The sequence below is a fragment of the Camellia sinensis genome, chromosome 1 (genome assembly GCF_055761805.1).
Source record: "Camellia sinensis isolate YWXY chromosome 1, ASM5576180v1, whole genome shotgun sequence".
Lineage (NCBI taxonomy): Eukaryota > Viridiplantae > Streptophyta > Magnoliopsida > Ericales > Theaceae > Camellia > Camellia sinensis.
Window position 1 is genome coordinate 96749611 of NC_138961.1, and position 27517 is coordinate 96777127.

The following is a 27517-nucleotide window of genomic DNA, read 5'->3' on the forward strand; positions in this document are numbered from 1 at the left end:
AGCTACAGATTGCAAACTACCCTCCAATTACTAGAATCAAAAAGAGAGGAAACCCTCTAAAGGTAGAAGAAACCAATGGCCAAAAAGATGACAAAAACAAACTCTATCCCGTAGGGAATCAATGTCCTCCTTGTACTCGAAAATTCTTTCGTTACATTCCAACCAAATGACCTAAAAAATTGCAAAAAAAATAAAAAAATAAAAACACAGCCTCCAAACACTTCTGCCTTCCTATTGCATCCAAAACCCCAAATATCCATCAAAAGCAAAAATGGTAACAAGAATCCAGAGTCACCCAACACATCTTTGCCAAAGTGAATAATCTTATTCCAGAAAGACAAAGCCAGCAATGCAAAAAAATGATCCAACGATTCTTCCCCCCTTTGACACATGATGCACAATTGAGGACAAAGACAGGAAACAGGTCGTGCAGTTTGGTAGACATCATTAGTAATGAGACTAATATGAGTCAACATACAGATAAACACCTTAACCTTCAAAGGCACAAATCACTTTCCAAATTCTTTTAAAATGAGGAAACCAGGGAACACTGGGATTATTGATAATAGAGAATGAAGGACTAGCTTGAAAAAAGTCCCAAGGATTAAAACAACCACACCCTATTGTCATGAACATCAGGGCCCAAATAAAAATCATCAAGAATAACCTACAAAGATGCTAATTCATAGGCTTCATGATCATTAAGATTTATGAAAAAGTTAAATTTCAAGAGATCAGGGCCAAAAGTGAACCAGCCATTGAGCAACAGCCACATTTGGAGATTGGACCAAACAATACAAGCGTGGGCACAAAACATAAAAGGAATTCTCGCCCACTCAAACATCTTCCCAAAACCAGTTAATTTTATTGTTTCCCACTTTAAATGATAAAAATCAAGAGCATACAGAAAGGATACCAGAAAGAGATTTCCGAGGATAGCGACAATTGCCCTAGTTAACCACAAGAAAATCCCAACCATTCGCTTGGACCTTGTATTTGCTCTCAATATTGAATGCCAAAGTGACTCCGCTCAATTGGAAATCTCCATAATCACTTTCCCATAAATGCAATGTTCCTTGTTACAATGCTTCCTACAATCAATTCCCCCTTATTTCATGCGAGACAGACTGTCTCCTAATTAACCAAATGATCGCTTTTCCCTTCCTCTAAATCTTCCCACACAATTTCATATTCATCATTTCAATTTTGTTTGCAACCCAACCCCAATGAAATCTTGAACAATGAAAAATAATAGATTCGAATATTGCACAAAACATAACCCTCCCACAAAAAATTTCATATTCAGCTTTTCAATTTTGTTTGCAACTCCACCAAAATCTTGAACAACAAAAAATTGGGATATTGCACAAACAGACTACACCAAAGTATACCTCCCTCCTCTAGAAAACGTGGTTTTCCTCCACGCTTCCAATTTTTTATCAATCTTCTCTAACACCAAAGCCCAAAAAGATTCTGTCCTAGGATTATCCCCCAAAGGCAACCCCCAAATACCTGAAGGGCAGGTGCACAATGGAACACCCAAAAAATATTTGCCACCCTCTATAAGTAATGAGGCTAGAACTCACAATCATATATTAACCCTAAGGCTCAAACCATCTCAAAAACTCGAGATCATAAGCAAGTTAGTTACCTACTTAGAATCCTCCCCCAAAGTAAAAAAATAAAAAAAATAAAAAATAAAAATAAAAAAATAGATGGTCTGATTAGCAAATTGTATATGGGACGCCAAAACACCATTTCTCCCAAAACAACCATTAGCAACGCCAAACCTTTTCCCAATCAACCTTCTCCCCAAAACATCAACGATCCACAACCAATGTAAAAAGAAAGAGAGAAAGAGGGGTCACGTTGCCTATAACCCCTAGAAGCATTGAAGCTTTCCCCTTACTTCTCATTGACCATGGCAGACAAATTACAAGAGGACAAGAACCCATGAATCCATCTCCTCCATCTCTCCCCAAATCCCTTTTTTTTTAACACAATTTCCAAGAAATCCCAATCCACGTGGTCATAAATTTTCTCAAAGTCTACTTCAAATATTAAACCCTCCTATACATTCTTCCACTGCTTCATTTGCAATTAAGACCTCTATTATTAGGAGCGTGCAATTCAGGATTTAAAATCGTACGATTCAATTCAATATACATACAAATCAATATGAACTAGCAGAGTGAATCGGAAATGGCCAATCAATCGCCGAATCACACGGTTCTGAACATCATGGGTTAACTCACAACTAGTTGGACCTGAGTGGACCTTTTTTTATTATTTCTAAAGCCTTTTTTTTTTTTTTTTTTTGCATTTTTTCGCTAGAGAATGAATCGCCTAGGTCTTCTAAAAGACCTTTGGACTTATTATATAACAATCCAGTTGTCTTTTTGTGTGGATATCAATTCTCAAACTACAAACCCTAGAAAACAATGTTTTTTTTTGTTTTTTTTATTTCCCTATGTGGTTACAAAACAGTAGCTTTGCTGTTGGGCCCTTGCATCTTCAACTTTAAGGGATTCTTGAAGCTTCAACGGGCTTTTTAAAAGTGTGGTGCATTGACTTTGAGCTACCATTTGTCCATAGACTCCATACGGTACAGTTACTACTGTTTCCTATAGAAGAACTAAACTAAACTATGAAGCACGGATACTTCAAAATGGGTTGCGTACGAGTATCGGATACGGATTCCGATACGTCAGGATACCTATCGAATATGGTAGAAAAGTATCCCTTCATTTCTTTTCTTTTCTTTTTTTTTGAATTTCGAATACGGCTCGGATACACATGGATACATGGGAGATACGATCCAGATACTATAAATAAGTTGAATTGAAAATAATACAAATCAGATCCCTCAAATCCACATACGCATGAACCAAAAAAAAAAATCAAACGGTGAGAAGAAGAAAAACCCTAACCTCAAAATCCACAAATCAAAGAAGCATTGAAGCAAAACTCTAGTTCCTTCTGTCTCGATCAACCACAGCAACAACAATAGAACATGTTTCTCTCTCTCTCTCTCTCTCTCTCTCTCTCTCTCTCTCTCGTTTTGTCTGTCTCCCTCTCTCGCTCTCACATTTCTTCCCTTTGATGTTTCTTTTTTTTTTTTTTTTTCTTTTCCTCATCTATTAGGCTGTTGCTTTATATATTTATTTATTTTCCGTTATCTATTAAGCTACTTTATTTATAAAAAAAATTCCTACACTGTTTGAATGTTTCATAGAAATTTAATTTCATGTTAATATTTCTTTACCAAATTTTATTTTCATACATATCACATTATTAAAATTATAAAAAGTAAAAAAAATTAAAAAAATGTACGAACATATCCTTGTCGTACTGGTATCCTACTTTCTCAGATTTTGGCATATCGCCGTATCCATATCGTATCCATGCTTCCTAGGAACTGAATACTTTATAGCTTGCCCGCTTTGAGCATTTTTATTCCTTTAGTAACTATGTAATGCTGTCAAGATTAAAGAATGATCAATAATATATACATATATACATATATATAGATATAAGAGCAAAAAGGAAAGGTGGGGATCCTATTTAGACCACATGATCATCATTGAAAACAATATTTTCATTGATAACTATTTCATATTTGTAAGTGTGTAGATATATTTTTCTATCTAATTTAGAAAAAGTGGATTCATGATTTTACTCGATTTGTGATTCGGTACAAGGCCATTTTGATTCACGATTTGAATTCTGATTTGACAACTATGAATAAGATTACATCTAAAACTTGGTACCCTTACATAGGCCCCAGAGCTAAACAAATAGTGTACCCTAAAAATGCTCGTAATCTCTTGAACAAAACTTGTTCCAAAATCTTACATAAAGATGAAACAAAACTGATGGGACTAAAATCACTGATTTTCAACAAGTTCTATTTTTTGGGGGGTTAGCAAATAAAGGAAGCAATAATGCAAGCATTCACAACCCTATTCTTAAAAAATTCCTCAAAGAATTTGAATAAATCATTCTTAACAACTTCCCAACAGTCTCAAAAAACAACATAGAAAACCCATCCAGACCTGGGGATTTATCTCTTTTACAGTCAAAAACCGCACTTCTTTTTAATCTACCTTTCATCAAAAGGCCTCTTCAATCATCCTGATTTAGCCACACCAGTCGAGACCCAATCCAATCCATCAATAGGCCTCACAACCCCTATAGCACCCACATCATGCATTGCTTGACATCGCATTCATGCATTCATCCATTTTAGATTTTTCATATTTTGCATTGTATTGTATATGTGATACGATTGTTTAGAGGAGAGCTTAGAATTGTTTAGTGTGAATAGGAGACTTTGAGGAAAAGAACCTACGATGAAAAACTTCAGAAAGCTTGTGTTTGGAAGAAAACCTAAGGAAGCTAGAGTGACTTGAATAAGGAACCTTAGTGTAGCAATTTAGTGAACATTATGGAGTTAGGGGAAAGACTATGAACTTGAATATTGAGTGACTAGAAATCTTAGGAAACCTTAGTTGAGGAGCTTAATGATCTTAGTCTAATTAATAGTCTTTTGAGAACTTCATTTCATTAAAAATTAAGCGGGATTAGTGAAAACTAAGCAAGATTAATTAACCCTAAGTAAGATTGATTAGACTAATTATGATTAAGAACTAATATTGATTAATTAGAACTAAGCTTGGTTAATTAAGCTAATGGAGTAATTAGTGAAACACTGAGGTTAAATAATATCCCTACACTAAACAAAAGAAAGAAAGGAGAACCTAGGAGAAACATTGAGAGAGTTCTTGTTCTTGAGCTAGAGAAGAAGGAGAAGAAGAGAAAAGGAGAAAAGAAAGAAAAATCAAGGGAACCTCAATTCTAAGCCTAGAAAATTTTAAAAAAAATAATAATAATAAATAAATAAAAATTAAAAAATCACCAAAAGATAAGAAAACTCATCATTTTTCTTGTGATGTTATTTTAATGTAGCTAGAAAATCACTTAAGATAGGTTTGGGAGAGATTGAAAATGAAGAAATGGAAAGAGTTCGAAAAGATAATAGATTCAAAGAATTCTTGTGAGAAAATTGTGTTTTGATTGTTTAAACTTTGAATTCTTTTGCATACAATGTTTTCCATGAATCCCATATCAATTATTCATGTTTTAGAACTCAAGATATCATGTTTTAAAGGTTTGAATGAAGAAAAATGGATGAAAAACACGAAGAACACCTTCAGCCCCGTTTTGCCTGTGCACAACCGCAAATGCGGCCAGCCTTTCCGAACATGCGGCCAACCCTCACCAGCCCCAAAAACATTCTGCACCAAACCGCAGATGCGGCCAAAACCCACTGCACATGTGGCCAACAGAGCATTTGCTTGATTCGATCCCTTTTCGCTTGTTTCAACTCACCGCACCTCATTACACTTGGTTAATACCTAAAATGGAATTGAATAAGGCTTAGAAACCAACTTTACGTAAGAGTAGTTAAAGAAAGAAAATTGAAGTTGACACGTTCGTTTCGCATTTTGTTTCATCAATATTTGTATGTTTGCTTGTGTAGGTCAAAATCGAGAGAAGTATACCCTGAACAAGAGCCATTGTGAGTAATATTATTGTAAAGTTACGTTCAAAAAGATTGTTTGGTAACTCAAAAATATATTATGTTTTGTGGAATCTCCATTGTGCTTCGGAATGAATGAATGTCCTCTATTCTTTGTATGAATCTATTAAATGGCATCCTTTAATAGTCCTAGCCATTGGAGGACAATTTCATGCACCATTGGCCGTTGTTGAGATCTCGTGTGCCACTTGAGGGTGGGTTGTTTAATTAGTACCCGGGCTGATTATCCCTATGTTATGTTCTAATGGATGTACCTTGCTATTATGTTTCATATATGAATTATTCTTGTGAGAAATGTTCAAATGCTTTTTGAAAATGTGTATGATATTATGCTTTGCAAATGGGATCAAAATTCATTCATTTACCACTTTACTATGATATTCACTGGGCCATGGCTCACCCCTTCTTATATATATGTAGGTGATGGCAACGAAGAGCAAAATTAGATGGAAGTCTTTGTTTTGAAGAGTTTTTATTTTGTTACCTCTTTTGAGACTTTTGTACCCTTGTAAGAAGAGATTGTGTTGAGTTGTAATAGTTAGTAGACGTTTGTATATTATGGTCGTAATGTCTATACTTCTGTAATGTTTGTATATGATGTAAATTATATGGAAGTTAATGAAAGAAGCTTGTCTGTTTCATTTCATATCTACTTATGCACTACTCTAATGGACTTAATGAATTAATAATGGGATGTTTCCGCTTTTAAACCCTGATATATTCTGAGTCCATTCTTTGATTTGATGAATTAGACCTTAGGTAATCAAGGACTACTGAGGCCCTGTTTGGTACAGCTTAATTTCAGCTTATTTCAGCTTTCAGCTTAATTTAAGTTATTTTGATGTGTTTGGTTTAGCTTATAGCTTATAGCTTATAGCTTATAGCTTTGTGGAAGTCAGAAAACAGCTTATTCTATGAGTGTGGCAGGAGATGCTTTAAGAATAAGCTGGAAATCAGCTTAAGCTGAAAGTTATAAGCTATAAGCTGTTTAGGCATAAGCTATAAGCACTTTCCCACAGCTCTACCAAACGGGGCCTGACCGGTCACCTCACTATCCTATAGGGGTGAGATGGGGTCGTGACAACCCCCGTCTCTTATTCAATATAAATTTGAATAAAAGTTACATATTTCACTTAGTTTGATACCTTCAATATCTTTATAAATTCCTTTTTTTTATCTATCTACAACCTTGTGAAACATTTTCGAGTCATTACCACCATCCTTAATCCATTTTATTTTGGCACTTTGCCATTCAAAAAATTGTTCTCTAAACACAATTTCCTCCATGTTCATCTTTAATTCAACTCTAGCTTTTCTCGAAAGTTCATCAACCCCCCACAGACTCAACCATCCAACTCCTCGAGCCTTTTAATGATCTCATTTTTAACCATAGTCAAATCTCTAAAAAGCTCTTTGTTCCAAACTTTTAATTTCTCCTTTATCATTTTCAATTTCTTCATGAACTTGAATCCTTCTCATCGATGACCATCCCAACTAGCCCACATTCCTCGAAGCATTTTCTAAAAGAGTGCCACATGTTCTCAAACCTCAAAGGAGAAGTCCCCCATTTAAAGGGACTAGAAGGAACAACCTTTCTAATAATGTTTGAAAATCTTTCCTCCCATCCCAAAGAAAAAAAACCTATCTAGTCTGCAACACACCAAATATGACTAAATATTAGACCATGTAAAACTAAGCACTAGATAATGGGGGATCGATCAAGTCACATTCCCTAATGAAAGCATCAAAATCTCCAATACTCCTTGTGACTCTAGAACCATTTAGCTTTCTAGCTAAAAATCTATTCACATTATAATCATCCCACATACCAATTGGGGAAACATAAACCAAACAGCCCAACAAGTTTATCCCAAAACTCCCTTCTCTCCTTAGCACAATTAGGATTGGGACCATAAACACCAGGAAGCCACCACTCTCTATTGTCAAAGTTTCCAAACCTAACCAACAAAGAGAAACACCCCAACCACTATTTCATAATCAAAAACGACTATTTCGTCCCAAATTATCAGAATACCCCCAGAGATACCACATAATGGTAAAACAACCCATTTCCTAAACTCCTAATCAATCTTCTATTTCAACTCCCCAAACTTTTACCACTCTCACCCAAACTTGAATTTACTGTCCTTAATTTGATCTCCCACCCTTTCCAAGCAAACTAAAGACAACCCCAACGCAAGAAGCACCACTTTAAATGGAAGCACACTTCCATCCCAAGAAAATGATACAAATTGGCTCATCCATCACTGTATGTCATTAGGACATCTATCCCTAAGCCCCCACTACCCAATTCCCCTTCTCTAGACTTTAGAAATTACAGTTACATTGCATTGTGTTATTATCTTTAAATTATATATCAATTGATGTAGAGTATAAGAAACTCAAGGATGGCTAAATTCAAAAAAGCAATGATATTTGGACATTAACATGATTTTATAGAGAAATTGATAAGAATTTTATATAATTATGTTTCTAGTATTATTAGAATCTTATTTTATGATTATTTTTATGTTTTGTAGGATTTTTAGATCAAGGGCATTTTGGTAATTTTTATTATTGTTGTCATGGGCTGTAGGGGTTGTCCAGGGTAGTTTTGTGGGTCAAGTTACTTAATTAGGTTCTATTTATGTTTCTTATTTAGTTTTAAATTAGTTTTAGAAGTTAAAGATATTTTCGTAGTTTCTTTTTTCTGTTATAATTGGTTTAGGAAGTCTAAAGTCTATATGAAGTCATGTAAAGATTCTAATTCAATAGAGTTGACATTTTAAAGAATTTTGAGAGCTTTGAAGCCTCTTTAGATTTGAGTGATGCAATCCTAACCTTAGGTGTGATACAATCATAACCCTAAGCCTATGTTTGGGAAGTTGGGTTTAAGGATTTTTTTGGCTAAAATAGCCACGGAAAACAAAATAGGTTTTTTAACTCAATAACACAAAATATCACATCCAACCCATAATCATTACATTCTTTCTCTTAAAAAAAAAGCCAAAAAAGTTAAAAGCCCTTCCCAAATCAGGTTTTTTAGCCCAAGGCTAAAATAGCCAAAAAAGCCAAAAAGCCAACCCACTTCCCAAACGAAGCCTAAGTGTGATGACTAAGGAATTCTAGGAGTGATTCCTAAATCAATCTTCTTCTTCTCATTCTTTCCCTCTTGTATTTTCAAGACTTTTTAACAACCAAAACACTGTTTATGGATATTGTTCACAGCCCCTAAACAGTGCCAAAATCCCGTCTTTTCATGCTTAAACTCGTACCCATTTATTACCCTAAACCCTACTTGTCCTGTATCAATTTGGTATCAAAGCCTAAGGTTCTGCCATGATGTTTTCACATTGTAGGAGATCCTATACAAGTGGATTGACTTGGGAAGAAGGTAAAGCACTTCTTACAAAAACAATTCGTCTAAGGGATCTTCAAGATGATTTTCTTGATCAATTGTATGCTCTTTAGCAAGATGATATGTGCGTGATTGATTATGCAAGCAAATATATGGAGTTATTTTTCAAATCTGGAGTAGTAGAAAGTGAATGGATGACTATTGCTCGTTTCAAAAGTGGATTGAGATTTGGATTAAAAAAAGAGATATCTCATGCATATTTAGAAGATCTCCAAGATGCTATTCAAATGGCTATACAATATGAATTTTTGTAAAATTGAAGGAGAAATCTACTGTTTTGAAGCTTATGTAGAATACAAAGGCTGTCCAACAAAACCAGCCAACAAAAACTCCAAAAACAAAGGGTTAAAGTGCCACAAAAAGATGCTGAAAATTCACAACAAGATGCGCCAAGGCCAGATGTTGTACTTAGGAATCAAAACTCTACACAATTGAAGTTGCAAGACAAGGAATATGTTCAAAATGATTGCCAGATTATGAAGGATGAGAAGCCACCAATTGAAGCACCATGTATTGAACTTGAAAAGGCAAAGGGTGAAATCAAAGAAATTGTCATTCCTTATGCTCTTGAGAGCAATGAATCAAAAAAGAGCAATTGCTGGTCTAGATCATATAATACCTTTAGAGATCAGGACATTGCAATCTGAGATCTCCAATGACTTTGCTGCAATCATGATGTGTGAAGAGTCCAAAAGCGAATCAAAAGATGACCATGTATTGGGAAAAGAGGTTAAAAAAGCAAGAGATTGCGGTCATTGTTGGGAATATTAAAGAAAATTTTACCAAAATTGATTTGGATCAATTCAAGGATGTGTTTTCCATGCCAATAGACTTTGTTATTAAAAAAAAAAAAAATAGTGGCAAGATTGAAAAGATCAATCTCTCATTATTTTTGTTCCTATCTCCAATGAAGAAAAGACGGCAAAAACTTAAAGATTCTAACATAAAACCGTGAATGGAATTTCAAACCTTGTGGATTCTTATAGTCCAATACTTCAAAACTCAAGGTCGAGTTATTTCCAACCAAGGGAGAATGATGCAGAGTATAAGAAACTTAAGGAAGACTAAGTTCAACGAAGCAATAATATTTGGACATTTGCATGATTTCATAGAGTAACTGATTTATATAATTATATTTCTAGTATTATTAGATTCTTATTTTATGATTATTTTTATGTTTTGTAGGATTTTTAGAACAAAGATATTTTGGTAATTTTCATTATTGCTATCATGGGCTGTAGGGGTCGACCATGGTTGTCTTGTGGGTTATTTAGTTTTAAATTAGTTTTAAAAGTCAAAAATATTTTACTAGTTTCATTTTTTGGTTATAATTGATTAGGAAGTCTGAAGTCTATATAAAGTCATGTAATTATTCTAATTCAATAGAGTTGATATTTTAAAGAATTTTGAGAGCTTTGAAGCCTCTTAGGGTTTGTGTGATGCAATCCTAACCCTAGGTGTAATACCTAAGGAATTCTAGGAGTGATTCCTAGATCAATCTTCTTTTTCTCCTTTCCCTCTTGTATTTTCAACACCTTTTTAACAACCCAAACATTGTTCACGGATACTGTTCACAGCCCGTAAAACAACGCCAAAATCCCATCTTTTCATGCTTAAATTCTTACCCATTTATTACCCTAAACCAGTGTTATTAGAGGCGCGACTAAGCGCTCGCCTAAGCGTGAAGCGAGGCAAGGTGACGCTTTAGCGCTTCATACCCACTGAGGCGAGGCGAAATAGTAAAGCGAAGTCCAAGCGCATGAAGCGAAGCTTAGGCGTTGAAACGAGAGGCGATGTGAAGCGTCGCTTCACCATTTTTTGTCTGCATTCAGTTCAAAAGATCAGGGCCCTTGATTTGAATGACTTTTGTGCTGTTTGTGGACATGCGTTGCACTTTATAATTGCTTTCTACTAAATAAGAAGTCAAAACCCTAGTCGACATCGTTCCAGTCGAAAAAGGAGGTGAGTACCTGCTTCTTCTTCTTCCTTTCTTCTCTTCGTCTTCTCCTGTTGCTTCTTCTTCCTTTTGTCTTCTTTTCTTCTTCTTCAAACTCTTTTTTTTTTCCCCTTTTTTTTTTTAATTTCTTCCCTAGTTCTTGTTTTGTTTCTCTTTTTATTTATTTTGCTGAAAATTTTTTCAATTAATTTTACTAAATTGATTTTACAATTGTTTAATTATTTTGTTGTGTTATTTTACAATTATTTTGTTGTGTTAATTGTATAATTATTTTGTTGAAAAAATTTCAATTAATTTTGCTAAAACACTATTTTTCCATTATTACCTCTGCTAAAAATATATTGTTCTTTAATTTCTTTATGCTGAAACTGTTGGTGGATTGTATTTGTCTTTGTTGGATATTTTCTGTTGTTTATGGATATTTAGCATTTGGAATGATAAATGCATGATAGTTCTTGAAAATATTTATATTTTTGTCTATACTATTTATTTAAAAAAAATATCCTTTGTGGTTGCCTCGATCCGATGAACCCCTCTCGCCTCACCTCGTCGCCTCGCGCTTAGGAGACCTTGCCGCCTCGGTTCGCTTTTTGCCTTAAAAAACACTACCCTAAACAAATCCTACTTGTCCTGCATCATCAATATAACAATGCATGTGGGTTTTTTAAAATGTCTTCAAAATGTATTAGAGATGCATTAAGTTTAAACAGTTGACCTAATAATTGTTTATCTTTATATATGACATTGACATAACACATATATAAACTATGGTTGTGTTTGGTTTGTGTTTGTAGAGTAGTTTTTGAGGTAAAAAGTACGAAAACTTGTTTGGTTTGCCTTTTTTCAGAAATGGTTTTGAAAAATTGTTTTGGGGAGAGAGTTTTAAAAAAAGTGATTGATTTGATGTGTATGAGAGAGAGAGTGATTTTGAAAAGTAGGTAACCAAACAAAATTTTGAGATTTTTTTTGAAAAAATTTGTTTGGTTTGATTACTCTTAAAAATTTGTTTGTAGAGAATTTTTCCCAAAAATTTTTCTGAAAAACAAACCAAACAAGCCCTATATATTTTGTGTATTCCCCCAAGTCATGTTCTAAATTTTTTTTAAAATTTTCGCTTCCGGTGTAACTACGTACTTACCAACATTGGTCCATGTCAAGTGTCCGTGTCCGTGTCCATGCTCCTTGGGGCAGGAGAAATGAAACCCAAATTCAAAACATGTGTCTGTAAATTACGTCATCCATCTAGCTATCTCAACACCTCCTTTATCATAGCTTGCAACTAACTTTGCACATCATTTCTCAACACCTCCTTTAGCATGCTTTCCACAAACTATTTTCACTACAAAATTACATGATTTGACCAACACCACCTCTCATTGGCCACCCTCTCACTTGTTTTCAAAACAAGTTTTTGAAACACATGTACCAAATGTGTTTTTTGTTTCCATTTTTATAAATAAAAATTAATAAATAAATAAACATAAATATGTTTGATGTATTCCGTAAACAAAACTAATAAATTGTAAACATTACCAAACTTGTTTACAGTTTGCTAATGAGATTGACTTTTGAATGGTCATAAGTAGAGATAAGTTTGACACTGATGGGTCTCTCATCGAGCTTGCCGAACTTTCCATCAATAAACCTGAACTAGAGCTTGTAACATTTGATGATGAATCAGATTTTCAAAGAGAAGCTACAATGGAAGTTCAACCTGATGGTGAAAACCTTGTATAAGAAGGTTATGACATTGACCTGGACAAGCTACAAACACTCGGGTTAATTACACTTAAGACACATACACTTTCACTATAATCTCACTTTGGTCCCTTCACTTTCAATTGTGATAGTCAATATCTAACACTTTAAGTCAAGTTGCAATGTCACCCTTGCATCCATCTACCGTCAATAAAGTTGATGGAACTTGTCATGCACTTTCATCAAAATCTCACTTTAGTCCTTACACTTTTCATTAAAAATTAAAATCTCACAAAAATTAAAATCTCACTTTGCTCTATTCACTTTTAATTTTCGTCAACCTCATTAATGGTAGATCAATGAAAGAATGAATTTGCAACTCAACTTAAAGTATAAGGGGTTGACCGTCACAATTGAAAGTAAATGGATCAAAGTAAGATTACGGCAAAAGTGCAGGGGTGTTAAATGTAATTTACCCATGTGATTGAAGAAACTTAACCTTTAGACTTTTGCTATGATGATATTGTTCATATAAAGTACATATTTTGTAGAAATGATCACTCCACTTGTATGGAGTTGATCTATGTAAATCTGAAATGGATAATCTATTTAAAGTTAAAGCTATTTCTAAGATAATATTTATGACTCATCAAAATTTACAATAGGTTGCAATCATAGAATAGGTGTGGTTCAAAGTCATAGATAATTTAATTGACCAAGCATCCATAACCTTCTTTTGTCTTCTGCTTAATTAATACACAATGATTCATTTATTTCATCAAATATAGCCTAAACTGATGTTGATAAGGAATTGTGCACGTAAAATCGTGACCGTGTGAATTGTGGGAGGACTAATCGGGTTCACAATAAACTTTTTGTGGTTAATTGTCTTTGTTTTAAACTTTTAACTATCTTAGTAATCATACTGATGTTGATGCATATATTATAAAGTTTTGAGGTTTATGTCAATTACCACAAGTACAAAAGATGCTCTCAACTTAACACGACATTTTTTGGGTTAAGAATCAAGTTTCCTTATCGTGAGATTCCTTTCTTAGACATTATTATCTCAATGTATCTTGTTTATTGCAAGTTAATAAAATTATATTTTGCCAATCAAATATATATATATATATATATATATTTCATGTGCCATGTGTCATATCCATTTCTAATTTTTGGACACTTTTTAGCAAAGTCCCCTTAACCTCTTTTTCTAGGGATTGACCAATCTAACACTTAGACCCCACACCCACACCCACACCCACACCCACACCCATCCATCTAACATATACTAAGGTTCACTGCAACTCTACTTTTTTTACTGAAATTTATACATAAAGAACAATTATAGTACACTCCATTGTTTTCTAGCCCTCAGAGAATAAAATAAACTTCAATAACACAGAGATGTCCCCACGTCCAAAGACAACTGAGCTCTGACCACAAAACCACACCAACATGAGTGCCTAAACCAGCTAACAGTATCATATCCTTCTAACAATTTCACAAATGTAGCAGGATATATGGGCGATATTTCAAGCATCAAATTATTTACTACTAGCTGATAGATTTAAACTGATGGCTTTAAAACTACAACTGATCAGCGCACACAAACCCACAAACACACACAAAACGACAAAAACTAACTACAACGCGTTTGTGGACTTAAGGGACAATTTTATAGCAAGGAATTCAACAAAACAATTTTAATCAATCAAATTCTTTTTACATCCTTGGGCCACATTCTTTTTCTTTTGTAAGTAATCTTAACCCACATTTTGTCAAAATGGAAGATAACCATGAAACTTCTAACTCCTAAAAATCCAAATTTTGGCTAATCGTATAAAAAAATATGGACCCAGCACCAAAAGCACAGAAGTTAGGGATATTATGATATGACTAAGTCTTGTCTCCACATGGGCATAACCAACAACACAAACAAAAATGTGAAAGAATCCATAAAACTATGGGAAATTATATACAAGTCCACATTCTAGACCCATTTTCTAGATCCAATGATATGTAAGTGATATGATTGGTTGATAATTAGAAAAGATATAAGAGAGTGTATTGCCTTAGATATCCTAATTGATTGCCACGTCATTGGGCTTGAAAAGTGGGTCTAATTTTTGGACTTGAATAGCAATGCTCTAAAACTATTATGATAGTCCTTGCTCCATCCTAAGAAGCATGGATAGGGTATGCGACACGATATGGACAAGTCGATTCAGCAATTTCAAAAAAATGCAAGACACAACAGTAGGGGGCATACACAGACTATATTTTTATTATATGTCATATATATGAATATAGCATTCAAAGATAAAATATATGTATATAACACAACTAATTTCTATAAATTTACATTATTTTTCTTTTATCTTTGTATTCTTAGATCTTTTGTTCACACATTTAATTAATTCATTTCATGTGTGTCTAAGCGATTGACAAGTGTGTCCTGCAAGTGCCCTAGTATAATAAATAAAAAATAATTAAAAATAATTGGACAGATTAGGATGAGAGTTCAACACATGTTATGAAATGTCCAACATGGACACGCTATCTTCTTAGAAGTGCCCAAACTTCTTAGGCTCTAATTTTTCAGCAATTGATAAGTGTGTCCCCCAAGTGTCCTGGTATAATAAAAAAAATATTAAAATTATAGTATACATTGGGCTAAGAGTCCGGCACACGTTGGGAAATGTCCGACATGGACAAGTTACCTTCTTAGAAGTGTCCGTACTTCTTAGGCTCCTATTTTTCTTAGACAGGATAAAGACCCAATTTTTCTATTAGATTAAGCTGACTAGTTACCGTACTAAAAACTTAAAATTCAATATGGACAAATGTACACAACAAAAAAGACTAGGGACATATTTTGTGGAAACATACATGTTCTTCATTGTGAGTGTATGTCACTTCCAGGTTTCCACTTTCAGTAGCTGCCCACACCTACAAAACCAGGAAAAACCAAATCAACTAATGTCTCAATCTCACTAGGCGAATGAATGTCATAACCGACAAGGAGGAAAAACACAAACCTTTATTGTTTTATCCAAGGAACATGATAAAAGAAACTGATCCCAGCAAAGAACAGACATCACTACAGAAGTATGTTCTGACAGCGTCTGTACACATTGCAAAGTTTCAAGGCTCCATAACTGAAAGCAAGATAAGCAAGGCAAAAGAAAATGGTAAGAAATGACAGAGCTCAAGTTAATAATAGAATGACATAAGTTCTAAGTGTTGGGATATATGCCATATCCCGCCAATGCAAACGGAAGCACATTCACGCACACACCAAAGAGAAAAATTAATCATATAGATTTATGTGGTTCGGCTCACATTTCCTACATCCACGAGAGAGAGAGCTTCCAATATGAATAAAATAAAGAATACATGTGAGATGACTAAAATACTCAAAAACTCACACCACTACCCGAATCTCATGCTCAAGGGTAATTGAGCCCTTACTCACCCCGTGCCCACGGTATTTTTTCTCTCACCCCTTGCATCTCTATTTTTTCCCTCACCAATCACACGATCTCTCTCAAAGAAACCCTATAGTCCACATAACTATTTATAATAGTCTACGCATAAGAATCCTAGTTCCATAAAATTAGGTAACCAAATCACTTACCCAAGAAAAGGTAACCAAATCCTACATATATTAGGTTTCCTAGTAGATTCCGAACTCTATTATCCTAACTCAAATACATGTATAAACCAACCTAACAACTATAAGGGACCCACCGTGATCACATGAGTGGACTAATCCTAACACTAAGCACTGCTTAAAGAATTAGAAATAAATGATGCATGATGCATATCTCACTACAGCTGACTTACTCTTATAGAATGATCCATGGAACCAGAGTATAGCATATTAGCTCCAACAACTAATGTGACAACAGCAAGATTGTGACTCTTAAGGGTTGCAGCTGGTTCAAAGGTGTTAGCAGCTGCATTAAATCTCCATGCCAATATTGTGCCATCCTGCAACAGAAATTTATCGTTTTACCAAATGAAATATGTTAATACCAAAGAGAGAGGAAGGAGAAGCCAAAGCTAGAACAACCATGCAAGGGCTTTCCTAAGCAGGTTCCAAGTTACACAGCCAAAATTTTGATTCCAACAAAGCCTACATGGAGATGCAGCGCCAACTTGTGAAATACTGAAAGCCCCAACATGGTAAGGTAGACTATGAGAATAAAACATTTTAGTTAATAGGATAATGCTCCACAACACAATCATAGTCAAAAGGTTTACCTGTGTGCCCGCAAAGAGCAAATCATTTCCCACAACCAGGGCATAGACTTGTCCAATAGGTCCAGTAAGACTCAGGTCAGTAGCCGTTTGGATATTCCATGCCTGCAGTATCACCATCAGACCCAAGTAGGTAAAATAATATTACACTCACACAACTAAGAAAAATGTGAAAAAGAACGAAAACAATGAACTAGTGAACTACAACTATTATCAACAGGGTGTAAAATATGCCGCCCACCTTACCTTGACAACATTTGGTATACCAACAAATACCCATGGGCCTTCACTGAGCATGCAACCTACTTCACCACCCAAATTAATCACCCCTGCGCACTGCAGAAAACACAGACATACCGCATAGTTTGCATGAATTCCAGTGCCCCCCATCAGGTTGACAAGAAAACTAAGGAAAACAAAATAAAATGAAATTTTATGGTCTTCTAATTTAGGATGATTGGGTAGAGTAATGCGTTCTTGATTCCAGTTTGAGTGTTGTAAAGGTATGCCCTTAGGCACGGTTAAGAATGTTCAAAAATATTATACATTCTTTATTACACGCACTTTCATACATACGTACAACACTTTTAGGCTTCTTAACAAAATCTTTTATTTTTTTGCTTGCTTTATCAGCGAATGTTTTCAACCTTTTCCGACAAGGCCAGTGTTTCTATTCATTTGCTTCAAATACAGAAAACAATGTATAAAGGGACATCCAAACAGCATTGTACAAACTACCAAGTAGAGGTCTTGGTTGTTTCTTTATCCAAATATTTTGAATATGCAGAGGAGGTTTTCTAGATTAAAAAAGAGAAAGAGAGAGAGAGGAACTAATTCACAAAATAAATACAGGAGATTAAGATAATAAAAAAACCTGCCCAGATTGGCAGTCCCAAACCCTCACAGTCTCGTCCTTGCTCCCTGTATAAAGCTTATCTGATCCAGATGGCATAGTGATCCCGGTAACAACCTATTGAAAGAAAGAGTATTCAACCACTAAGAAGACCAAAAATCAACCAAAATAAATCAGAAAAACATAATCTTTTTGAAGGTTAACAAACCTAATAAACATAACACAGATAAACTAAACAAGTACCTAATAATTTAACAGATAGAAAGCCCAAAATAGACTCAAACTCAAAAAATTAACACTAATTTGATCATATATATGTATGAATAAGTTCATGGTTACCTTCTGGTGTCCCTCAAGCTGGGTCAATAGTGAAAAGCAATCGCCGGTACACCACGAATGCAAGTATCTACATTTATCCCCATAACTACAACTCCCTTGGACCCAGTAATTACAAACTTTTTCAGTTTTGACAATCTTACCGGCAACACCACCACCATGAGCTCGTCCCCAACTTGAAGAATTACCAAAATTATTGGGATTTCGACGGACCATTGGCTGATCATCAGCGAAGCCATGAGGCCGTTTCGACGATGCCGTGCCATTTTGCGGCCGCGGTAACTCTCTGTGCAAGTATGGGCATGGGAATCGATCGCACTTTCCCGCCCGCCAATGATAACAAATCTTCTGATTTCTGTTATCATTCGAAGGTCCGAGCCGCTGGAATACGCGCTTATTCCCTTCAACGTCCATAATTTATTGACTCTATATTTGATGTGTGTATAAAGATCACTCGATTCTTCGAGTGTTTGATTGGGAAGAATTGGACAGTGGTGCGCAGAGTCGAAACTAGAGTGTGCGAGTGATTAAAATATCGTGTAAATCTGATGTGATCATCACAATAAGTAATTCAGATCAATAGCTGATTGTACGCGAGAAGCGAGAGAGAGAGAGAGCGATTGAAGATTGCGGGTGATTTGGGGGTTAGGGTTTTGATACGCTGAATCAGAAACCCTAATTTTTGTTGCAGTGTATATCTCTCTCGTTGGGGAAGAAGAACTGAAGAAATAAATTACTACACGAGGGCTGCGATTTTATTTTTATTTTTTATTTTTTATTTTTTTTCTTTATTGGATCAGATGCGTACAATTTACGATGAAAATATTTTCGTGTTAGCCCTTGCTACCCGTTTTAAATATTTTCATGATTTTTCATGATATATTGATGTTTGCATACGTTTTCGATTTTTTTTATTTTTTTAAGAAATTATTAATAAAAGGACACTTGGGGCTAGTTTGGCATGTACTAAATAAGTCAAAAAGTCAAAAAGTCACTATCTTATTTAAGTCACATCATCTTATTTAAATCACATCACCTCTCTAACACATCACATCAAACCCAACCCAAACCCAACCCAAACCCACCAATAAGTTAAAAAGTGTACTTTTTTAGGATATCCCAAACCAACCCTTGATGTATAAATTCAAATTTAAATTTTTATTACCCAACAGTGTTATAGCTTCTATTTTCACACACACTCCTCCCCGTACAAACAAATAAACTTAGGCTAAGTTTGGGAAGTCCCAAATAAGTCAAAAAGCCAAAAAGTTACTCAAAAAGTTAAAAAGTTAACACTATTCACCAAAAGTCAACAATTACGGCTGCACAACTCCCAATTCAAATTTTCCTCTACAAACCAATTTTTACAATTTTTTATTACACATTTTTCCATAAAAAGTCAAAAAGTTAACCCAAACATCCATATTTTCAATCTCAATTTTTTAGTTCAAAAAGACAAAAAGTGCACTTATTTAGTCTTCCCAAACTTAGCCTTATTTTTATTATAATTTTATTCTTAAATAAAATTGCTACTATGGATATTCACACACAATTTAAATAAACACAGAAGTTCTCAATACACATCTCACACTACACGTTGAAACTCCACACTCCATGGTCACACACTCCCTTCTTCCACACTCAATTTGCTAAACCTCCACACTCCATCATCATTCTTTCAAACCCGTTATTGTTAACTTTCATTCATTAGTTTACACACTAAGGGTTGGTTTGGGATGTTCTAAAAAAGTGCACTTTTTGACTTATTGACTTATATGGGTTGGGTTTGGGTTGGGTTTGGGTTGGTTTTGATGTGATGTGTTAGAGAGGTGATGTGATTTAAATAAGATGATGTGACTTAAATAGGATAATGACTTTTTGACTTTTTGTATTATTTAGTAGATGTCAAACTTGACCTAAACACTCACATTCTTCATTCTTTGCTTTTCATTAGTTTACACACTAAACTTTATCCTCATTCATCATTGTTATGGAAGATTTCCCTTTTGAAAATTCAAATTTTCAAAAGCAAATAACTGTTTATGAGATAGATAGCCAAAGAAATGTGAATTTTTTTTCGATGAATAGGAAATGTGAGTTTTGCTATGTAAAAATCGTAACTTCTTTTTTTCGAGCGTCTTTCCGAAAAACCAGGATCGAAATGTATTAATCTATTCGATAGTCTATTATCGAATTAATTAGTTAATTTCGAAAGTTGTATTCAAAATATTCGATATGCAACTTCCGAACCATGAAAATAAATTCGAACACCTACATTCGAACAGTTGTAGTTTTTTTGACATTGCACTTCCGAATGAAGTAAAAGTTTTGTTTTTTCATTTTATATTCCAAATTTGTAAATTACATACTAAGGGGTTGTTTGGGATAAATTATATAAGTGCACTTTTTAACTTTTTGGCTAAAAAAATAGAGAAAAAAATATGTATGCTTAGGATAACTTTTTGACTTTTTACGAAAAAATATGTATTAAAATATTGTATCAACTAGCAAAATTACCTTCATGCACTGTGCTGCACTGTGCAGGGTTTCGTACAGTGCATTGTCTTGCACTGTGATGGTATTAAAATATTGTTTGGGTTCCGTGCAGTGTACTGTGCTACACTGTGATGGTATTAAAATATTGTTTAGGTCCCGTGCAGTGCACTGTGCTACACAATTTTTTTTTTTCACCAAAAATGTCAAATGGTGTATGTGAATAGTGTTAACTTTTTTACTTTTTTTAGTGACTTTTTGACTTTTTTAGGAGATGCCAAACACCTACTAAATTTGTTGTTTGAAATAGCAAATTTGTCTTTATAATGCTATTTCAAATTTGTAATATTATACAAAACTTGCAGAAATATGCCTCAACTCAAGGAAGTGAGGTTCACGCGGATGGTGTGTTGGGTTACACTACTTAATTCACAGCTGAACATGTTTACTCTACGAAATTATAATGTTTGTGTTTTGAATTGTTCAACAAATGTAAATGTTTGATAATATTTATTTGACTTTGTAGGCGTTCAAAAGTAAGGATGAATTGCACAACCAGGTACATGAAGTTGGAAAGAGAAATGGTTTGGTCATTGTAATCAAAACATCAGACTATAGTGGAGGGGAAAAAAGATCCAGGATGTATCTTGCTTGTGACAGGAGTGGCCAATATAGAGCAAGAAAGAAGTTAAAAGATGATGGCAACAATACATCAAGAATAACCGATACGAAGAAGTGTGGTTGTCCTTTTGATATGAGGGCTCACAGGTTCACTACAAATGCTGAATGGACATTGACTATAGTATGCAGATTACATAACCATCCACCTGCGGAGGATCTTGAGTGACATTCATATGCGAGGAGGCGGTCAAATGATGAGAAATCATTGTTAATAGATATGTCAAAGAGCATGGCTGGGCCAAAAGAGATCCTAGTAACCTTGAAACAGCAAGATGCCCTCAATGAAAGCACACTTAAAACCATTTACAATGTACGCCATCGAAACAAGGTGGTAAAGAGAGCTAAAAGATCACAGATGCAATACTTATTGGTTGAATTGGCCAAGTATAATTACATTGAGCGCCATCGATGTGAATAGTCCACGATGACTGTGACAGACTTATTCTGGGCACATCCTGCCAGTTTGGACCTATTTCAGTCTTTCCCACGTATATTGATTATGGATTGCACATATTGTAACGCCCCCAAAAATGATTCAACATGAACTACCTACGTTAATTAAACATTCACTACACAATAACAATAATCCTTTCAAAATGAGATATTAACCTTGTTCCCTTACATGATTCCAAATGTTTTACAAAAGTAATTTCACATGCGATTATACATTCATTGACAAATTAGTACATGAATCTATAGCATGTAAAATCATTAAATCAAAACGAATAAGGCCCTCAAGGAGCTTACAAGTTCCAAGGCAGTAGCCCGGTTACACAAAATGGTCTCTCGGACCTAAACACATTAGCCCTTGGCTTACAAAAAGATCACAATAAAAGTAAGAGCTATGTGCTCTTTACAATCATTCGCGCCCTCAACTTAGCAGGATCACCACGTCTTTACCTGCACCAAAGTCCCATAGGGGTGAGCATAAAGCCCAGTAGAGAAATACCACACAAAGTATATACATTTATGTAAGAAGGCCAAAATTGAATGCAAGTGCAAGTGCAATGCAATACCCTTTTCAAAATATTATTCATGTCTTTCTTAAGAAACACCATGCATTTCATTTACAGTTATAATCTCATAAATTTCCAAATTTTAAATTTTTATTTACAAGGGGCAGTAAATGCGACACTAGTAATCCCTAGGCTGGTGTATGCAAGTAGACTCTACAAGTACTATCAAACTGTCATTTTTACCGGTATTAACCGGAAAGCACGACACCTATTCGCACGGTTTTCTAGTCTTTCACCAAGGACACTCGGGCCAACTTATAAAATTCATCTACACCCCCTAACCGGACTTACCACCGTATTTACCCCATACACAGTTTCATAGTTCTCATTACAAGCCTTTTCTCATTTATGAAAAAGAAAAATATCTTCAATCCAAGTTTACAATGCATAAAATTAAATTAAATTGAATGGATATGCAACATCAAGATTTCTTCATGCCACACAACGCTTCTCATTTCTTCTCTTCAATGCTCTTTCACGAGATAGCTTACATGTTATCATCTCATAGTAACAACACTTTCCCATCATGCCCAATTATTTGTTATTTCATAACAATACACATTCCAAGGTTTAACAATAATGTTGAAACAACACCTCATTCCTCATGTATCAAATAATTTGCCATTCTTGCTAAACATATGATGAAAATTCACTTTCTTAATACAAAACACATGATGCTCATAAACATATTCATATTTATCAAAAATCCCTAAAAATTCTCTAGGGTTTTATGTCAAAACCAAGGCAAACCTTCTCCTCTCTTTTGAGAGGGTTTTCTCTCAAGATGACATCCTCCTATTATGTGAGTAAAATCCTCTAGAAGATAGTTTAGAAAGAGAGAGATCAAAACCCACCTTGAACTCTAGCATTTATGAGACAAGACTACACTTTCAACATCATTAATGAAAACTCTTAAATCAACCAAATCAAACATAAATATATATATATATATATATAACTCATGGAAAATTTCCCTACCTCAATGTTTTGAAGAAGATTGGGAGAAGGAACCCTAGAATCAAAAGATGAGAGAGCTTGACTTCCACCACACCAAATGGAGTTCTTGCCCTAGATCTTCAAGATTAGAGGAAGATGATAATGATCTTAACCCACAAATTTGCAAAATCAAGGAGTCTTAATGTGTGAGGTTGTTTTCTAGAAAGAAAGGGGAGAAAATTAAGGTTTAGAGTGAGAGAGAGATGTGTAAAATGAGTGATACATTCGGACCAAAAAGATACAAAAAACAAGGTTTCGGGCTGCCCAGACTGCCGCACGTGCGGCGCTCCCTTCGCGCACGTGCGACCCTCACCCCCGTACGTGCGGGGATTCTCTCCCGCACCACACTCCGCTCGTGCATATATAGCAGTGAGCACACCAAACAAGTCCCTGAATTTCGCACGTGCGGCCCCCTTGATATGTAATAACCCGATCCTCGTATCTGTTTCTGGTATTTTTTCAGTTCCTTATTCTGAGCATTTAAATGCTTACTGTGGAATTTTATGTGAAATTGAGTTTCATTAAGTGAATCATATGATCTGTATGATAAGGAAAATTATCTGTCACACTTAAGATGTTTAAATTAGAAATTTAGAACCTTAGAGGCTTAATAATCCGAAATTGACTTCACATGTGAGATTAGCATAATTTTTAAGTCATAATATGATTTTCTGTGAAATTTCAATTTGGAATGATTAAACTGATTAATTTTCGTCCTTATTCACTTTTAATATATATATGTCCATATTCTCTAACCCTTTGACTTAGAGAGCCATTACTAAAACTATTCCCTGAGAAGAAAATTGGAGAAAAGAAGGGTTTGAAAGGGGGAAAAGAAGTTCAACAAGAAGGAATTTGGGAAAATTTAGAGAGTTGTAGGGAATTCAACTTAAGGTATGTTTAATCCCTTCTTCTTGATCCCTCTCTTTGAATTTAGTAGGAATTCCTCCATATTGTTGTATCAAATGCTTACTAGAGTTGTTGTCTCTTGTGTTGCATTAATTTGGAATTGTAGTGAGGATTTAACATCAAGCTTGAGTTTATCTACATAAATAAATGGTGGTATATGTGTGTATGTGTGTGTGTATGAGTATGGATGGTAGATAGAAATTTTTGGAATTAAGTTAGGTTGTGAGTTTAAGATTAAAGATTTGGTTATATTTGGATTGATACATGTTTATAGTCTTTATTTACATGTTTTTGAACCATACTTTATCAATTAAAGGGCCTATTTGGAGCCTTATACAAGCTTACCAAAAATGGGGTTTTGTTGGGAAAACTTCGGACTACACTGCCAGAATAGCTGCACATGCGGGGCTCACAGCCGCACGTGCGGCCCATGCTGCAAAATATTGTTTGCTCTATTTTACGTGCTTAACCCTCTGGTATTTTTGGAATTTGTGTTTGATGCCCTGAAGATGCCTGTAAATTCATTCGAAGTAAAATGAAGCAGGAAATGAATTAAGAAAGAAAATGAATTAATGTATAAGTTGTGTACAGGTGTAGGGCGTAACTCGGGAAAGACAAGCACTCCGTTATAGCACTGCGAGTAATAGTACTACAAATGTACATTATTTGCCGTTAATACTTCTTATTATTAACATTCTGTTTTCCGTGAGCAATGATATGTGGATTGGAAATTAGTGTGAACCTGTGTGGTCATTGAAAGATTTGGCATACATCGCTGTGATTCAGAGATTACTCTGTATTCTGATTACGGATAATGATTATCGGTAATGTGCTATACCTTATGAACGATCCATAATTCTGCATAAGAATTTCATACCAATTATTCGTATAATGGAATTAGTTAACAAAAAGAGTTCGTGGGAGTACACTCCGCTTGTCAGGAATATGATATGCTGAGTGGGAACATGATATCCCGAGTACCCTAATAGGGATTCCTATAGTCCGTTGGGTAATACATGTCTTACAACATAAGTGTTTGCCTATAATGGATGAACATAATTGGGATTGCTTACTGGTGAAAGGCATTATTAACGTTCTGTTATCCGTACATTACCTGTATTGATTTATAGTAGACAAACGAAACAATGATGTTCCTGTATTCCGAATCATTCTGTTTTGTCAATGATGAATCAAGACTGTTATGAGGTAAATTATTCCGTTCTTATTGATCGTACTATAATGATATTTATGACGTCTATCAAGGAGTGTTGTTAATGTTCTGACATACGTAAGATGATTATGCCCATTGGTAATAACCTATGAAATAATTTATGTACACTATTCTTGTCACACCCCAAACATGCCCATAAAAGTTTGGGCATGACCTATTCGGAAACGAACATGTAACCTGGTATACATAATCTACGGGGCCTTATCGGAAGCTTAAAATACTAACATAACATAGATACAAAGATACTCCATTGAGCTATTCTAATGCCAGGATCTCAACATCACATACATCATCAAAGTCAGATAAAGTTTAAAACTATATCCTTGGATAACGGTTACATACGCATACCTTTACAGTCCCAGCCCCATGATAGGTGTAGACGTCCCCGAACGCCCCGGGAGGAACGAGCTCCCGTTCTGTTCATTTTGGGGTCACTACAGCTCAGGACTCTCAAATTTGTCACGGTTCTAAGTCTGAACCAAAGAGTCCAAATCCGGCAAATCGTTTTGAGAAAAAACAGATTTTTTGAAAGAAGTGCCAAACATGGACTACTTTGCTAGATACAGAGTCGCCACCTAAATGTTTTTTTAATGGGAAATTTAGGAAACCCTGACTCGGTGCCAAAGGCCACGTGTCCGTCATCACCAAAGTTGCCTCGGCTCGGGAACTTGGGTACGATTGGGGAAGGTCACTTCGTGAGCACCCCCGCTCGCCCGATCAAAGATCGGCCTCTACTAACCATGATATCTATTTTTGAAAACATTGTGTGTTCTTATTCCGGTTATTAGCCTAGATTACTATGTGATGCACACAGCATACAAGTATAGACCAGGTCGCCTGGATTGGAACAAAACATTTCATGTTTGTTTGTTTGAAAATGGTTTGATGGTGCTATTCGCAAGTAGGCTAAGACGTGGATTTGCCACCCTCAGGTGGGCTTAGAAAAAAAAAACATGATTTTGCCACTATCTAGTGAGCTTAAAACACACATTTGATGAATTGTTCCAATCCAAATAACCCAACCTTCACCCACAGGCATTCAGGCAGTTATATCACATAAGCAAATAGCCTCATGGTAAGCATGCTATTCATGGCAGTCACTCACACGCATGCAAGGATGCTAAAGCATAAAACTTACCGAGTACTCCAAGCCAAAACAGAAACTATGTTAGAAATCATGCATGGTCCTAAACATACAGAAATGCCTAATGCAACACATGCAAAATGCAACTATAGTAGGCTCGGCTATTCTAAACATGGCATATGGAATGCTACAGCTAACATGTATTCAACTTGGAATTGAAAATACAATGCAGTTAGTATGATGCGCCGAGCCCGGTGCATGCAATACAGATGAATGAATGCAAACATGCTGTCATACTGTATGCTAATTGAAACATGCCCTAATCTAACCATCATAAGCGGATAAATAAAAGGGAAGAAAGACGTGGGGTTGGAAGACATACATCACACTCACGCACACTTTTTACAGTTTTGCCCTCACTCGGAGGGTCCAAATAAATATACAGTCCCGAATAAAAGAATAGTACAGTCCAAATAATACAGTCCAAATAATGTACAAATTCCTAATTAATTAACGAATTAACTAAAAAAAATAAATAAACTGGCATGCAAGCCAGGGACTGCCTTGACTCTTCTCCGGGTGATGAATGATGCATGTGCGGGTTGCCTTTGCGCGGAAATCCATGGCGATGCCCCGATTAGCCTCTGTTTGCACTTTTTCTTGAAATGCGCGCCAAACTCCGAAAAGTTGCTGATTCTTGATTTTTGCTGCAACAGAGAGCAGGAAAGGGGCATAGCAATGTATTTCACAAATATATGCATGCCTCGATCCTCGTTCCACCAATCACACATATCGATGCATGATGGCCGAGGAGCCGAATTGCGCAATTCAATGTAGAATGAATGTACATGAAAACACAACAAAACCTAACTCCATCATGGATGATCCGGAATGTCGGTGACTGGGGAATTGAGACGCGTTCCGTCACTCGGAGTACGAAACGCACCTCGTTTCCCGCGCCCGGGCTAACTCCT

The 27517-nt window shown here is 35.3% G+C and overlaps 1 protein-coding gene across 2 annotated transcripts in view; it reads right to left on the minus strand.

Moving 5' to 3' along the window:
* LOC114268301 (zinc finger CCCH domain-containing protein 48) overlaps positions 1-19036 on the minus strand; it is a 29396-nt gene extending 10360 nt beyond the window's left edge. Inside the window, exons 1-8 of one of the 2 annotated variants that reach the window (XR_014336811.1) lie at positions 18137-18993; positions 17819-17914; positions 17191-17280; positions 16948-17049; positions 16528-16674; positions 15720-15839; positions 15571-15630; positions 5211-5417 (exon numbers count right to left, since the gene is read on the minus strand). Coding sequence is in view for 1 of the 2 variants with exons in the window: in XM_028209435.2 (XP_028065236.2) it covers positions 15571-15630; positions 15720-15839; positions 16528-16674; positions 16948-17049; positions 17191-17280; positions 17819-17914; positions 18137-18547 (1026 nt within the window). In the remaining variant the exon portion in view is untranslated. Of the gene's footprint in view, positions 1-5210; positions 5418-15570; positions 15631-15719; positions 15840-16527; positions 16675-16947; positions 17050-17190; positions 17281-17818; positions 17915-18136 lie in introns of both variants that reach the window. The other variant, XM_028209435.2, reaches the window with a different exon arrangement.
* Between the last annotated feature and the right edge of the window lie 8481 nt (positions 19037-27517).